Raw genomic sequence first — 17476 nt, 5'->3', positions numbered from 1 at the left:
CAGACGTCTTCTATCCTCGAGCCTGCCCACACGTCACCTTTGTGTATTGACTGCTGTCATATTCTGAGATTGTCTGTATAGTCGTTGTGCACATTCACAACATTAAATTGTTACCTTTTGGCTCATCTATTGACCGTTCATTTGCGCCCCCTGTTGTGGGTCCGTGTCACTACACTTTCCCCAACACTTCTTCCTGTTTAAAACAAAACATCACTCTGACCAATAACCGTTTATGTGTGTGCTGTGTAAATGTTCACAACAATTTCAAAATGCACAAAAACTTCTATTTTGTTCATTAAAATCCATTTAAATGTTATATACTCTAATTCCTTTAATATTTTTTAATAACTGAATTAATTCAATTAACCTCAAAGGTAAATCAGCTCAACATTTGTACACTTTTAACAGCAATTAAATAAATATTTGTGATCTTCCAGTGATGTTTATCGTAACCTACCATCCCTGGTTCTCAAGATCAGGTACCTAAGTGGCTCTACTCTACTCTTTTCTACTCTCCTATTTTACTCTTCCCTTTTAGATATTTAGATATACCTGGCATAGTTCCACCTTAGAATTGGAATATAATATATACCTTACTGAATTTTCATGCATGATGGAAATTAGGGGTAGGTGCAGGTTCGGTGGATTGGAAATTTTAGAATTGTCCTTAGGTGTGCGTGCGGGTGTCAATGTGTTTGTCAATATGTGGCCCTGCGACAGACTGGCATCCTGTCCAGGGTGTGCCCTGCCTCACACTTTGACTGCTGGGATAGGTTCCAGCCCGTGACACTTAATTGGAGTAAGTGGTTGAAGGTGAGTGAGTGTTGTTTAAGGTACATTAAGCTTGAAGTGAACTTGTTTTTTTGTTTTTTTTTTCCTTGATTTTCAAAGCCGAGCTGTGGTTTCCTTGTTTTGAAAGTTTTAAGCCAAGATGTATGTAAATGCAGCTAAAAATACACCAAAATGAAGTCAGAGGTGACAAATTTGTTAGCAACTATAAAATTCAAAATGTCTGATACTGTGATTAATGTGTTCCAGATCAAAACCCAGAATATTTGTCTGCTCTCAGGAGCCTTATGTTTTATAACTTATAGTAATTTTGTAAATATTATCAGTAAAATACAGAAAATTGCTCTTAATCATCATCATCTTTGTGGAATGCAATGATGATTCAGTGCAGCGAGTGTGCCAAAGCTAATGATGGTTAGGGTGTGGCAGCAAACGATGCATGGCTGGAATAAAAGAAAAAAAAAACATCGGAATCTGGTGGAGCATCATCTGGTGAAACCAGTTTGCCTGTACAGTAAATGACACAGATGACAGGTTTGTGCACCTGTGCTACATTTTCCCAGAAAGCCAACACATACTGTTGCATTTTCGGTTACAAGCCAGTAAATGTGAAGATGTTCTGTGGAAACTGAGGAGTGCTGAGTGTTTGAACAAATTTGTCCATCAGTATGTCGTTTTTACAGAAATCTTAATCAGACAGCAGCTGATTGATCGTGATGTAAAATGTCAAAGGCACTTTGTCGTGCCTGTATGTATGTGTAATTAAGTCCCTTTGGCTGCTCCCTTGTTTTCACTCGGTCGCCACAGTAGATCTGAAGTGGATCTGTGTGTTGAATTGGCAGACGTTTTATAACGACGCAACGCCACATTACATGGAGAAATGTGGCAGGGGTGGGATTTGAACCTGGAACCTAATCTAAGAACGTAAAAAAAGATGTTTAAAGAAAATTTGACTTAATTTTTGTCTGACTTACTCATGAACATTACATAACCTATTCCAAAACACTGCATGTCGCTGCATGTTGATGCATGTCATTGCACGCAGGGCAGCTGAATCTGAAATCAGATTTTGCCGAGATGTTACAGCTGTAATAAACATAACTTTGCAGATACATTATGTAACTCATAAGAAGGAAAGAAAATACAACTGTTTCACTGCAAAAACTGATATCTAAGAAAGTTAAAGATTTGTTTAAAGAAATTTTGACTTCATTTTTGCCTGAATAGAAAAATAACCTTGTCAAGCGTTTTTTTACATCAGAAAAAAAGTCATATTTTGGGAAAATGTATCTCACTTTTTCTTAAGTTTGTCCAGCTAATATGGAGCTGTATTTAACCAATAACAAGGAAAGTCAATGGATTTCAAAACGTACAAGCAAAGGAACAAGATAGTTTTCCTTATTTTAAGACAGAGGTTAATCTTAAAATAAGAATTCTGTCTAGTTTTAATGCACAATTTGATTATTCAGTACCAAGACATTTTTCTAGTTTTGAAAATTCTGACCAAGTAAATTTTTCTTACCCCATTGTCAGATTTTATTTCACTTAATACAAGACAATTTGGCTAGATTTCGGATTATTTAGTTTATTTTGAGTGACTGTTTTTGTAATACACTAGCCACTTGGCCACCACCCCTTTTTTATTTCATATATGTCAGTCCCAAATCAACTTCATAAATGAAAACTGCATGTATCATCTGTAATACACACTTTACCCCAGGAAAACTAGAGTTGTTTTCACTCTTGACCACTGGGATCTTAGATTTGAAATCAAGTAATTAGTATGAGTGCCTACTGCAGAGTTAATGTTCGACACATCAAGATGGCAGAATGTGAATTAGTTACACCACTTATTTTATTTTATTTATTTTTTTTTTTGTGGTAAATGTGTAATAAACATGAACGTGGCATTAAAAGTTTGGCCTGAGGCAAGAAGCTCCTCATTCATTCAATGTTGACACTCAGCAGACAATAGCGTCTCTGTGATGGAAGAAGGGCAATCAGCCTGTTATTGGGATGACTGAGGTCCCCGGTGATCCTCCTGGCTCTTAATCTGCAGCGTTTGATGTCAATGTCCTGTGTAGTGGAGAAGGTGGTCTTGGTGGTTCTCTCGGCTGAGCTGACCACACTCTGAAGAGCCAAGTAGTCGTCCAGCTTGGTGCTGTTCCCAATCCAGGTGGTGAGACTCTCAGAATGCTCGAGAGAGAGCAGTTATAGAAAGTTCTAAGCACCCTGAGTGAGAGTCGAAAGTCTCTCAGTCATATGAGATGATAGAGGCGCTGATGGGCATTCTTCAGCAGGATGTTACTGTAGCAGGACCATATTCAGAAGACAAAACCCAGCAGTCACAGTTCAACAGTTAATGGAAGCACTGCCATTTTGCTGTTGTGCTTTGTACACCATCTGTAAACTTTGCTTAATTTTTTGTAAATGTTCTTTTGGGTGTTCCCATTAGGGATCGCCACAGCAGATCAATCGTTTGTCTCACCCTGTCCTCTGTAACTTCCTCTGTCACACCAACCACCTGCATGTCCTCCCTCAGCACATCCATAAACATCCTCTTTGGCCTCCCTCTTCTCCTCCAGCCTGGTGGCTCCATCCTCAGCATCCTCTGCATTCTCCCTATACAGTGAGGCAAATAAGTATTTGATCTCCTGTCAGTTTTGCAAGTTTCCCCATGTACAAAGTGGAGAGGTCTGTAATTTGTATCGTAGGTACACTTCAACTGTGAATGACAATCTAAAAAAAAAAAATGGCGTTTATTAATTATCACACTCCAATCTATCCACAATGGCCAAGATGAAAGAGCTGTCTAAGGACACCAGTGACAAAACTGTAGACCTGCGCAAGGCTGGGATGGACGACAGGACAACAGGCAACAGCTTAGCGAGAAGACAACAGCTGTTGGCACAATTATTAGAAAATGGAAGAAACACAAGATGACTGTCAATCTTCCTCGGTCTGGGGCACCATGCAAGATTTCACCTCTTGGGGTAAGAATGATTCTGAGAAAGTCCAGAACTACACGGGAGGACCTAGTCAATGACCTGAAGAGAGCTGGGACCATCCTGCATCCTGCGACAATCCTGCAGGGCATGCAAGGTCCCCCAGCACATGTCCAGGCCCATTTGAAGTTCGCCAGTGACCATCTGGATGATCCAGAGGAGGCATGGTAGAAGGTCATGTGGTCAGATGAGACCAAAATAGAGCTTTTTGGTATCAACTCCACTCACCATGTTTGGAGGATTAAAACAACCCCAAGAACACTGTCCCAGCCGTGAATCATGGGAGAGGTAACATAATTTTTGGGGTGCTTTTCTGCAAAGAGGGACAGGACGACTGCACCGTATTGAAGGGAGGATGGATGGGGTCATGTTTCACGAGATTTTGGCTAACCTGCTTCCCTCAGTAAGAACATTGAAGATGGGTCATGGCTGGGTCTTCCAGCATGACAATAACCCAAAACACTCAACCTGGGCAACTAAGGAGAGGCGCCGTAAGAAGCATTTCAAGGTCCTGGAGTGGCCTGGCCAGTCTCCAGACCTGAACTCAATAGAAAATCTTTGGAGGGAGGTGAAACTGAAAACCTGAAAGATCTGGAGAAGATCTGTATGGAGGAGTACTGCAGTGTGTAAACTTGGTCAAGAACGACAGGAAACATCTGACCTCTGTAATTGCAAACAAATGTTTCTGTACCAAGTATTAAGGTCTGTTTTTCTATTGTATCAAATACTTATTTCATGCAATAAAATGCAAATTAATTGTTTAAAAATCATACAATGTGATTTTCTGAATATTTTTTTTTAAGATTCTGTCTCTCACAGTTGAGGTGTACCTATGATAAAAATACAGACCTCTCCATTCTTTGTAGGTGGGAAAACTTGCAAAATAGACAGTGGATCAAATATGTATTTGCCTCAATGTATACCCTGGGTCCCTCCTCTGCACATATCCAAACCATCTCTATCTTGCCTCTCTGACTTTGTCTGCAAACTGTCCCACCTGAGCTGTCCCTGTGATACGTTTATTCCTAATCTTGTCCATCCTCTTCACTCCCAAAGAGAATCGCAACATCATCACAGCTCTGCCTCCTGTCTTTTTGTTAGTGCCACTCTCTCTAAGCTGTACAACATAGCTGGTCTCACTACTGTCTTGTAAACTTCCCATTCACTCTTGCAGACATTATTCTATCACAAATCACTCCTGCCACATTTCTCCACTCACCCCACCCTGCCTGCACTGTCTTCTTCCCCTCTCTACCATACTTTGCATTACTTTGGACAGTTGACCACAAGTAAAACTCAGCTGCTTTCACCATTTCTATTCCTTGTAACTGAACTATTTCACTGGACTCCCTCTCATTCACACACGTCCTCAATCTTGCTCCAACTGACTTTCATTCCCCTTTTCTCCAGAGCTTATCTCCACCTGTCAACCTGTCCATCACCACTGCAAACAAGAAAGGACTCAGAGCTGATCCTTAGTGCAGTCCCACTTCCACCTTGAATGAGTCTGTCATTCCTACTCCACATCTCACTGCTGACACACTATCCTTGTACATGTCCTGCACTACCCTCACATACTTCTCTGCCACTCCAGACTTCCTCATGCAATACCACAACTCTTTTCTTGGTACCGTGTCATGAGCTTTCTCTAAATCCACAAACACGCATTGTAACTCCTTCTGACCTTTTATATACTTCTCCATCAGTATTCTCAGTGCAAACATTGCATCTGTAGTGCTCTTTCTCGGCATGAAATCATATTGCTGCTCACAGTTCTTCACCTATTTTCTAAGCCTAGCTTCTAGTACTTCCCATAACTTCATGCTGTGGCTGATCAACTTCATACCTCTGTAGTTACTACAGCGCTGCACATCACCCTGGTTCTTAAAAATAAGAACCAGCACACTTCGTCTCCACTCCTCAGGCATCCTCTCACTTTCCAAGATTTTATTAAATAATCTGGTTAGAAACTCCACTGCCATCTCTCAAAGACATTTCCATATCTCCACTGGAATGTCATCTGGACCAACTGCCTTTCCACTCATCCCTTTCATAGCTGCCCTCACTATATCCTTACTTATCCCCTGCACTTCCTGAATTACTCTCTCCACATCATCCAGCCTTTTCTGTCTCTCATTTTCTTCATTCATCAGCTCCTCAAAATATTCCCTCCACCTTCTCAACACACTCTCCCCACTTGTTAGCACATTACCATCTGCATATTTTACCACTCTAACCTGCTGCACATCCTTTCCAGCTCTGTCTCTTTATCTGGCCATTTGGTACAAGTCCTTTCCTCCTTCCTAACCATTCAATTTCTTGTACAGCTCGCTAAATGCCTTTTCCTTAGCTTTTGCCACTTCTCTTTTCACCTAACACCACATCTTGTACTCCTGTCTACTTTCTTCATCTCGCCAACTATCCCAGTTCCTTTTTGCCAACCTCTTTCTCCTTACGCATTCCTGGACATCATTGTTCCACCACCAAGTCTCTTTGTCTTCCTTCCAGTGTCCAGATGTTACACCCAGTACCTTCGTAGCTGTCTCCCTCACCACTGGGGCCTCATGTGCAAAGACATGCGTGGGTTTCCTCCTAAAACATGGCATACGGCAAAACCAAGAAACTGGTGTAAGCACAAAATTCAGATGTATCAAAGTGCGCGTACGCATGGATCCAAGCATGTTCCATTTGTACATTCCAGTCAACATGGAATCGAGCGCACATGCATATGTGCCAAGCTCCTCCCTTTCCATGTCCCTATTTAAATATGCAAATTCATGTAAATGGTCCCTGGGAGCTGGGAATCCCCACTCCATCAGATCAGTCAACACGAACACAGGAAAGAATTTATACTGTGTTCTGTGTGAGTTGCAGATGAGTGGACATGATGTGGAGACACGCAGGCATAGTTTATTTGGGAGTCTTTCAAATGGAATAAATATGAAACAGGAAAAATGGTAGTGGGAGCCGTGTGTGCATGCTGCTCTGCGCTCACAGTGGCCTCACATACACGGAAGTTAAAAGAAATTAGGTGCGCCGGCTGACAGTGTGACATTCACAACTTTACACATGGGTTTATTGACAAATACTGAACACGGGGAGACAATTGGGGACCTGATAAGAATATGTTGCATTCCTGTCACCATCAAGGAAAAGAAAACACATTAAGAATAATCACAAAAACAACATATTTGAGTGCACACATGCCCAAATGTGCTGTTTTTCAATTGGAACAATTACACAAATAAGCTATTTACCCATGCAGCCACACAGTGTGCACCGTGCCAGCCTGCCTGTTCCCACCCCAACACAATGCATTAGTGCATCACATATGATTTGAAGATTGATGGAATGAAATTGTTTCCTATTAATAAAAACTAATTCATCATGTGATGGCACCTTTATAGCAATATGGGTGCAGTCAATTGCTCCAATTACATTCGGGAAACTGACTGTCATTGCAAATTGTGCTTTAATGTTGGAATGTGATGTACCTGGATGACATTCAGATGATTGCGTTCCACACAGCTGCCATGGCTCGGCGCAAGGTTGACTGGCACGCTCGTGACCAGTCGGCCAGCTCACACTGGAATGCCCCAGCCAGGAATGCCAGAAAGCCCAACATGGTCAGCACCTGTGTGGGCACAGACAACTCCCTGGCTCCTGTCTGTATTGCCCTCTTGGCCAGCCGCAATTCCATGTACAACTCCAGCAACACTGGCCTTGGTAAGCAAAATTGACTTATGAGTCAATTATCATCATTTGCTAGTAAATCCTTGCGCTCCCCGAATACACGCTGACGTCAGATTGCACCTTTTTCAAGTTCCTTTAATGGAGTCAACACAGCCATTGTTAATTGTGTTAAATGTTCATCAGTGTGTCGCTGATGTGCACATCACTTTGATGACTTCATGTTTTTACAAATTTCCATGGTCATTTCACATTTGATACATCTGAATGTGAGTGTAGAGATGGACATACCTGTCTTTGGCTGCTTCAGAAGTCGAGCACTGGCATTCACTCACCCATCCAGACTGATACTGGTGACCTGGTTCAGGTTCATGAGGCACCCTGTCTTTGTGCGCACACATGCTTTGTACGTGAGGCCCCACATCTACAATACTCTTCCAGTTGTCCAAAATTGCTTCCCCTCCATCTAGTGCCTCTCTCACCTGCTCACTAAATTTCACATAAGTCTTCCTCCTTCAGCTTCCACCATCTGATCCTTTGTTGAGCTCTCACTCTCTTCTTCTTCACCTCAAAACCATTCTACAAACCGCCATCCTATGCTTCTTTTTTCTTTGAACTTGCATTTCTACACAGAATGTAGTCCACCTGTGTGCACCTTCCTCCACTCTTATATGTCACCCTGTGTTCCTCCCTTTTCTTAAACTACGTGTTCACCACAGCCATTACCACCCTTTTTGTAAAATCAACTACCATCTCCCCTTCCAAACGTCTGTCCTTGATACCATAGCTATCCATTACTCCCTCATCACCACTGTTCCCTTTGCCAACATGCCCATTGAAGTCCGCTCCTATCACCACTCTTTCATGATTGGGCACACTCTCCACCACCTCATCTAACTCACTCCAACCTACCTGTGGGGCATATGTACTGATGATATTTGTCATCACCCCTTCAATTTCCAACTTCACACACATTACCCTGTCAGACACTTGCTTAACCTCCAACACACTCTTGACATACTCTTCCTTTAAAATCACCCCAACACCACACCATTACACAACTGGAACCCACCACCTATGCTCCTGGTCTTAATTCCCTTCTACTCTGTCTCTTGCACACACAATATGTCTAATCTTTTTCCTCTCCATCAAATCAGCCAGCTCTCTTCCTTTACCAGTCATACTGCCAACATTCAAAGTCCCATCTCTCACTTCCACCCTTCTAGTCTTCCTCTTCTCCCACTGTCTTGGGATATGTTTTCCTTGTCTTCTTCTTCACCCAGCAGTAGCCCAATTTCCACCGGCACCCTGTTGGATAACAGCACTGATGGTGGTCGTTGTTAACCCGGGCTTCGACTCATCCAGTATGGAAATTCGATTTATCTGCATCTTTAATTTTGCTGCGTTTTACACTGGATGCCTTTCCTGACGCAACCCTCCTCACTTATCCGGGCTTAGGACCAGCACTCAGAATGTACTGGCTGCACACCCCATGTGGCAGAGTTAATTTTTTTCGCAAATCTGTAATGAAAACTCTAGTGCGGTGCTGTATTCATCTGTCCCGTCCCATCTGCTGATGTAAACGAGCACCACAGCACTGTATTGGAATCAACCTGTCTGTCCATCTATCCATGAGTCTTGTAAGTGCAATTTGTAAACAGTCTGTTGGATTTCAGTGACACTTCATAATATTGGTACCCCATGTGGCCATGTGCATGAATTAACACAATTCTTGACATTTTCTTTGCCCTTTGTTACTTTGTTTTTTAATCTTAATTTTTTAACATCGGGGACATAGGGGATTTATTTTTAGGGGAGGTGGTGGTCTAGTGGTTAAGCGTTGGGCTTCAGACCAGAGGATCCTCTGTTCAAACCTCAGCCAGTCTGAAAAATTGCTAAGGGTCCTTGGGAAAGGTCTTTAATCACCAAGTTGCTCCTGGGGTGTAGTGAGTGCCTTGCATGGCAGCACCCTGACACCCTGTGTGACTGTGTTTGTGTGAATGGTGAATGTGAGGTATAATTGTAAAGCGCTTTGAGCTTCTGATGCAGATGGAAAAGCGCTATATAAATGCAGTCCATTTACCATTTAACATATGTGTTAATTGAGCCCCTGCAATAGACTGGCAAGCTGTCCAAGATGAACCCCGCATGTCACCGAATGACCACTGGGATAGTCTTATCTCGGAGGCCTACTGTAGCCCCCATGACCCTTAACTGAAATAACCAGGTTTAAAAAAATGGATGGATGTTTGTTACATGTTAATAATATTTGTTACATGTACATGTTAATGACGTGTACAGAGGTTGACCAATTTGTTAATTAAGATATTTCATCACTCCTTAAAAAAATAAATAAATTTCTTTTGATGCTAAAGTGGCTCTTGTTAGAATGCAGAGTACGTCTGTAAATGTGCAACAGGCCATCGGGTTTTTGTCAATTACTTGCTTCATGAAAAATACAAATATTGATCCGCTCCTGGATGTAAATCAGCAGAAACATCTATTTTTCTTTGGTCTGTGTCCCGTGAAAATGTGTGTACATATTTTGACTAGTACTTCTAACTACACATACAAAGTAGATGTGTAAAAATCTGTTTGGTGGAAGCAAAAATTCATGATGTTAAAAAAAAAAAAAGTTTACAATTTTTTTTATTTGTTTTGTTTTTTTACTTTTTACATTTAATAATCTGTGTGCTTCTTCCCCTGTGTGTTGTTATGCAATGCTGCTGGAATCCCAAGGGATTAATAAAGTTCTGTCTAATCTAATGTGGTTGAAGGGCAGTGTCCACTCGACTGTGTACTACTCTAGTTTGTAGATTTTATATAAAAATAGTGAGTATATTTAATAGTATTTATTTCAAACTGTCAAAATGAGGTGGTTATCAGCTCTTGAATAAAAGCTGGAGTGTTTACTAAAAATTGAAGAACAATCATGTTGTGATATTGTCAGGTGTGCAGACAGTGAAACATTCACACGTAGAAAAAGTGAAACTGCTTCAGACAGAAGCCACACTGACACCTCTTCCTGTTAAGAACTCCTCCTCAGACTATCTCATCTCTTAGAATCAAAACTAAAATCAGTCCGATCCCAGCACCATGTTAAGGATGCACAGGTCATCGCCATGGACCAGTTTGAGGACATTCTGCGCGGCATACGGCTGGTTCTGCTGCTGAGCTCCAAACTCTGCTGCGCACATTAAGTCGGAGGCCTACAGCGGATAATCGAAACAACCTTTCAGAGAGAACTGCACTGGGAACTGAACCAGGTCACCAGTACCAGTCTGGATGGGTGAGTGAACGCCAGTGCTCGACCTCTGAACCAGCCAAGTGGTGCATTGGTGGAAGTGAAGCGGCAGATGAACAGGTGATGATGGCTGGAGAGTTTTGAGTGACTGACAGCAGAGACTGAATGTGAAATTTCCTGGTTCTGTGCTGGAGTGCAAGGTCAAAGGTCAATGCTGATGATGTCGCAGCGACCAGCGATGGACGAACGAGCTCTCCGTGAAAGTATCCCAACATGTGATCAACAGCACAGAGTGACGTCGGAAGAAACGGAGAATGAGGATGAGAGGAAGAGGTGGGTGGAGCAGGTGGAGGAGGCAGAGAGGAGAACAGCAGACCTGCTGTGGCAGCACTGGGACCGAGGACAGACGGTCTTCCAACCCTTGGTGTCGACGGCAAAGACCAGAAAACCCAGTGAGACAAAATGTGTTGTTACTGATGCACGAGCGCCGAGGGCATTAGAGAATAGTGTGAGTTCAGAGGTCACAAATGAAATGTTAACCCTGAATATGGACCCTGATCTTTTGAGCCCATGTGGATCTGGAGACGGGCAGGATGACTTCTGTCATATGGACATAAAGGATGATTGTGGTTTCTGGACAGTGGGTGGACAACACATCGCTGAACTTGGACTCTCCTGTTTAGAATCTCCTTCCACACATCAGTCTTCTGATCGTGTTGCACTGGACGGTTCATCAAAGACAGATAATGAACACTGTACATTAAGAGATGACGTAGAGGGCATGATCGTGACCTCCTGCAGCGCCGACGGTGTGTACGAGTCCTTTGGGACGAATCAGGAGGATGCATCCTGTAGTAAGTTGACAGTAGGGCTGTACAATATGGCCAAATTATCATATCTCAATATTGTCATATCAATATGATAGAAGATATGACTATGATTTCACACAAAGTGCAGAAACAGTGAAAATGAAACATTCTTAAACCAAACAGTAATAATATCACATTCATTTTGCCCTCATCATAAGGTTAGGATACAGTGCCCTCCAAAAGTATTGGAACACTTGGTATTTCACACATATGTTCGATGTCGCTGACATTAATGAACAAAGCTCTTCTCTGTGTATACAGTAGTGTTCAGAATAATAGTAGTGCTATGTGACTAAAAAGATTAATCCAGGTTTTGAGTATATTTCTTATTGTTACATGGGAAACAAGGTACCAGTAGATTCTCACAAATCCAACAAGACCAAGCATTCATGATATGCACACTATTAAGGCTATGAAATTGGGCTATTAGTAAAAAAAAAAAAAAAAAAAAAAAAAGTAGAAAAGGGGGTGTTCACAATAATAGCATCTGCTGTTGACGCTACAAAGTCAAAACTATTGTGTTCAAACTGCTTTTTTAGCAATCCTGTGAATCACTAAACTAGTATTTAGTTGTATAACCACAGTTTTTCAGGATTTCTTCACATCTGTGAGGCATTAATTTTGTTGGTTTGGAACCAAGATTTTGCTTGATTACTAGTGTGCTTGGGGTCATTGTCTTGTTGAAACACCCATTTCAAGGGCATGTCCTCTTCAGCATAAAGCAACATGACCTCTTCAAGTATTTTGACATATCCAAACTGATCCATGATACCTGGTATGCGATATATACATATATAACAACAATTTAAAACTGAATAATTGTTGCAGAACCTACCATTGGTTTGTGGCTTTTTATGACAATGTTGTCCGGTTTGTGGCTTCGTCTACCATCGATTTGTGACTTTTTACGGCTTTTTACAACAGTGTTGTCCGGTTTGAGTGAGCGTCTCACCGTGTCATCACTTTACAGAACAGAGAAAAGAAAAAAGAAAAAAGCAACTTTATTATAGAAAAAAAAACAAAAAACAATCATATTAAATCAAACCTTCACTGTGCCCTGTGATGGAATCACTACAATGACTGGTCCGAGATGGCGGCCACGTTTCTTGCGCATCAGCAACGAATGTGACATCTAGTCTTTATAATGTCTATATTCGTCTGCAATCAGTTTGTGCCTTTTTACGACAGTGTTGTCCAGTTTGTGACCTTTTCTCCACTGGGCAGATTTTTTGTGCCATTTCCGGATTGTTTTGTGCCATTTCCGGTTTGTGCCTTCGTCTACGAGCTTATATTATTTATATAACAACTGGTGGCATTTGAAAGTGCTGCATTCTGGTGATGGCATTTCACAACACTTTATTTACAATTCAGTTGGTCTGGCGGTGATATGTGGTATTGATTTGGTGATGGTCTTTTTAAATTTCATTTTAAGCTCCCAATTTTCTACGGGCACTGCACTAGTAATAATGATAAGAATGTTGATCGGAAAGCAAAATTTCAGCTTTGTTCGGATTTCCTGCAGTTCTACTTTTGTCCAGTCACATTTTGCATGACTTTGTGTAATCAAAACAGTGTACAGCAGTTGTTTCTGCAAGATATGGAGTTGGTGCCAAACATGTTTTTGCATGCCAGCTGGATGGAGGGTAAAAACATGTTTTGGGCTTCAACACAAAACCATACATAGACACAAAATTAGCACCGTTCTCACAGACACAGACCTCACCCTCTGAGAATTATATGGCTTGGTGCAGAAGCTGTGCCAGTTTTTTCTACCTTGGTTTCACTTTCATTTTGACTTTCTGCTGTCCAGATCATAATCACCAGCTGCACAAAAGGTTTATATGGGTGGGCCGCACAGTAAAGTTCTAAATAAAATTACACTACAATTAATAAAAATCACAAATTAAAGAGCTGATTTAAAAAAAAAAATCAAATGGACTCACATTTTTGTTGTAGTATTTCCAGTAGGGTGGGTCAGCAATATTCTCCATCTTTTTTTAGTCCTCATGGCACACACCACAAGCCAAGGGCTTCCTGCAAAACTCCAGTTTGCTTTTCTATCTGTGTCCATCTAACATTTTCTGTTGTTCAGAGTGCATCAGATAGCATCCAGTGCTGTCCATTGAGCATAATATCTATCCACCTTGCATATATATATTTAAATGTCCTTATGATGGGGCAGCACCGTAGCTTAGTGGTTAGCTCTGTTGCATCACAGCAATAAGGTCATGGGATCAATTCCCACCTGTAGCATTTCTGTGGAATTTGCATGTTCTCCCTGTGTTTGCGTGAGTTCTCTCCAGGTTCCTACCACAAACAAAGACATGCAGGTTAGGTAAACTGGAAACTTTCAATTGTCTGTAAGTGTGTGTGTTTGTGTGTGTGTGTGTGCGCGCGCAGGTGTGAATGTGTTTGTCTGTGTGTATGTGGCCCTGTAACAGACTGGCGTCCTGCTCAGGGTGTACCCCGCTTCACGTCCTGTGACTGCTGGGATCGGCTGCAACCCCCCGCCCCCCAACACTCAAATGGCATAAGTGGTTGGAGATGAGTGAGTGAATGTGAGTCCTTATGATGGACATCACAAGCTGAGGGCTTCCTGCAAAAATCCACTGTTTTCCATCTGACATTTTCTGTTGTCTAAACTGCATCAAATAATATCCAAAATATCCATCGCACTTTTATTTTTGTTCATTTTACTTGCTTCTGAAATTCAATTCTTTAAGTAACAACACATGCTGAGGTGTGCACATGTGCTCCATTGAGTCCCTGTCCATTCTTAAATTCACCCCCAGAGAAACACTGTTAAAAAGTGAGCACCATGTACAGAAACAAGGTGTGACAGACTGTACTCCAGCATGTCTTACATGTGCCCCCCCCCCAACTCCTTCAAGAGGCTTTTATTGAGGGGCGGGACTTATACTCCACAATGTATGTTATTCCCATTTTCTCTCTTTGTTGACCTTCTCCCCCTTTCCCATTTCCACCTGCTTTGAATTCCTGGGCAATAGATGGTCCCAAACCCCAAAACAGAAAAATGTGGAGAAATAGAAAATGCATATTAAAACACACACACACACAGAGTCATTTTCAGTCAACATTAAAAGACAGGTGATGGGTTTTATATTTAATTGTGTCACATTAGCATATTCTAAGCTACCTCACTCAGTGGAAAAATAGGAGAGCAGACACCACTGATACAACAAAATAAATCCATAATTTGTGTTTTGCAGTTGTTCTTTCAAAGATCTGCTAGCTGCTTGTGTAGTCGTGACTCCATGATCTCTAAAGCCTCTTTCACACTGGGCCTGCGTAGATTTGCATTGTGCTGCGTATCTAGTACGCAGGAATGGCTGCCCTCCTCTTCTTCTTCTGTGGTTTTGAAGCTTCAATGCTAGCATAGTTCAGCAGAGTCCAGCGGGATGAATAAAATGTAGCAATGCAGGTATGAACTGCTAAAAAAAAAAACCTAAAAGGATTTTTCAGCAGACTGGCGTAAGGCTGCGTACAACTGGGGAGGCTTGGTGTACAGTAGCGCAGTGTTGCGTAGACTTGCATAAAGCACTGGGTCTGGTGCTCTATGCTGAATGTTTGAAAAAAAAAAAAGAAAAAAAAAATTAAACGTTTAATTTTTTTGCATCTATTCCACTGACCCCTTTGTGTCCCTCAGCGGTTTGCCACATAGGGTGTAGTTGGTATGCCACATTATACAACTCTACGTTGGCCCGGTGTGAAAGGGGCTTTAATTAGCTAGCTGTTGATGTTTTGCAACGTTGTCTAGGCTCAACATAACCACGCGTCATGTTGAAGTTGTTTTTGCGAATGTCTGTTCAGGTATCAACATGCTGCAGATTGTCGAGTTAGAAAATAAATTCTACAGTTGTCATTTGGAAGCAGGAGTCCGTCCATTTTCTATACCTGCTATATATCTAATATATAGATATAGATACATGAAATTCAAAAGTTTGAGCCTGTTTTCCAGGCCAAATTTCATCTCTTTATGCCATTTGTAAATTTTAGGATTCCAGCTAATAAAACAGAACTGTTCGGAATGAAAAAATAACTAAATCTGGTCATGTTGTCTATTTTATCACAACCCCCCACCTTCCTTTTAGAAAGTTTTACATTTTGTGATTCTTTGGCTCAGCCATAAGAAAAGAGTGAGTTGCAGCAGGTGAATGTGTTCATCTCACACATTTGAACCACATTTAATAACCAGTCTAGTTTTCATTGATGAGCAGGAAAAGCCGGTACTTTCCACTTGTGTCAAAACTCCCTGTTTCCTCATCCACAACGATTCACTCAGATGAATCTGTGAATGTGTTCATGACATAGTTTGTGAGGACAGCAAGTTTATTTGTTGGGTAATTGGTCCATTTTTATGTTTATATATATATATATATATATATATATATATATATATATATATTAATTTTTAATTTGGGGTATAGATAGGATTAAATTTGGGGGTGAATCTGGGAAAAGTTCTCAGGACTTGTAAATCTGATGTACATAAAAAAAAAAACTTTTTGGACTTTGATAGAAACATGCACACACATAAATAAATAAATAAATATATTGCTGTGCAAATGTTTTAGTCACATTTAATACATCATAAAGGCACTAAAATTATGAAAATCTGATAAATATTCATAAATAATGATGAATTTCAACTTTAATGATAATATAATGATGATATGAATGAATGATATGAAAATTAAGTTATTTTTACGTGTTATTTTTACTGGCCAGTACAGTTACAAAAAAGTTATTATTATTATGTAATAACAAATATAGCTCACAAATTCACTTTTGTTCGAACTGGTTTTGTGTTGACATGGCAATAAAAAGGGGTGGGTGGAGGAGCATGAAACGTTACTTTTAGTATGACTCTGAAATGCCTAAAAATTACTGTCTATATAAGATAAGATAAGACTTTATTGATCTCACAGAGGAGAAAGTCACATGTTGTGTCAGCTCTTAAACTCATTAAACAGCGTGCGCAAGGATAAGCATACTTGTAACAATACCATAAAATAAGAAAATGTGTGTGTGTGTGTGTGTGTGTGTGTGTATATATATATATATATATATATATATATATATATATATATATGTACATAAGTACATATGCATATATAAACATGACTGGGATTGAAAAAAAGATAGGAGCATCCTATTTGCAATATGTGAAGTGGAATTTAGATGTGATAAGGTGACATTAGTCTACAATATATATATAAAATTTCCCCCAGTAATTGTACCTGGAGTGTAACTCATAAGACCTACTCGTGTATGATCACGAAAGACATTGTTAGCCACTGTGGCTAAAACAGACAAATTCTTTAAGCCACATGGCATTTAGCTAAGCTGCAGCGCAAACCCAGCTTTTATTTTGTTCTCGGCACTGATTACAATTTTGCATGAAGATGACCAGATTTTGACAGCTGAGAGCCATTTCAAAGAAAATGCTAACAGCAGGGGCTGACTTTAGCAAATATTGTTACACTACTGGTCTGCATGGTAGCGTAGTGGTTAGCACTGTTGCCTCTCAGCAAGAAGGTTGTGGGATTGCTTCCTGCCATACCTGTGTGAAGGTTGCGTGTTTTCTCAGTGTCTGTTTTGCCTGGGCACTCTGATTCCTCCCGCAATCAAAAAACCATGCTTATTTCGGGGATGCTTGTTTTTCTGCTCCTGACCAAGGTAGTATCTCTACATCTGGAACTGGTCCCCAGGTGCCGGACTTTGGCTGTCCATCGCTCCCAGCAGTGGCCACAGATAACCAAAAAGTTAGCTTTGATGACCATTAATCCGCTAACTGAAAAGTTAACTTTTAGAAAGATGAATCGCTAAAAAATTTAGTGGAAGTTACCGCTAGCTGC

The 17476-nt window shown here is 40.9% G+C and overlaps 1 protein-coding gene across 2 annotated transcripts in view; it reads left to right on the top strand.

The window, feature by feature from the left end:
• The first annotated feature begins 10803 nt into the window (after positions 1-10803).
• ciita (class II, major histocompatibility complex, transactivator) overlaps positions 10804-17476 on the top strand; it is an 81704-nt gene continuing 75031 nt past the window's right edge. For both annotated transcript variants that reach the window (XM_034189955.1, XM_034189954.1), the window contains exon 1: positions 10804-11582. In XM_034189955.1, coding sequence (XP_034045846.1) covers positions 10940-11582 — 643 coding nt within the window. In that variant the 5' untranslated portion in view covers positions 10804-10939. The remainder of the gene's footprint in view (positions 11583-17476) is intronic.

Source organism: Thalassophryne amazonica, chromosome 16 (genome assembly GCF_902500255.1).
Source record: "Thalassophryne amazonica chromosome 16, fThaAma1.1, whole genome shotgun sequence".
Lineage (NCBI taxonomy): Eukaryota > Metazoa > Chordata > Actinopteri > Batrachoidiformes > Batrachoididae > Thalassophryne > Thalassophryne amazonica.
The sequence above is the reverse complement of the archived record's forward strand: the minus strand, read 5'-3'. Positions and strand labels throughout refer to the sequence as shown.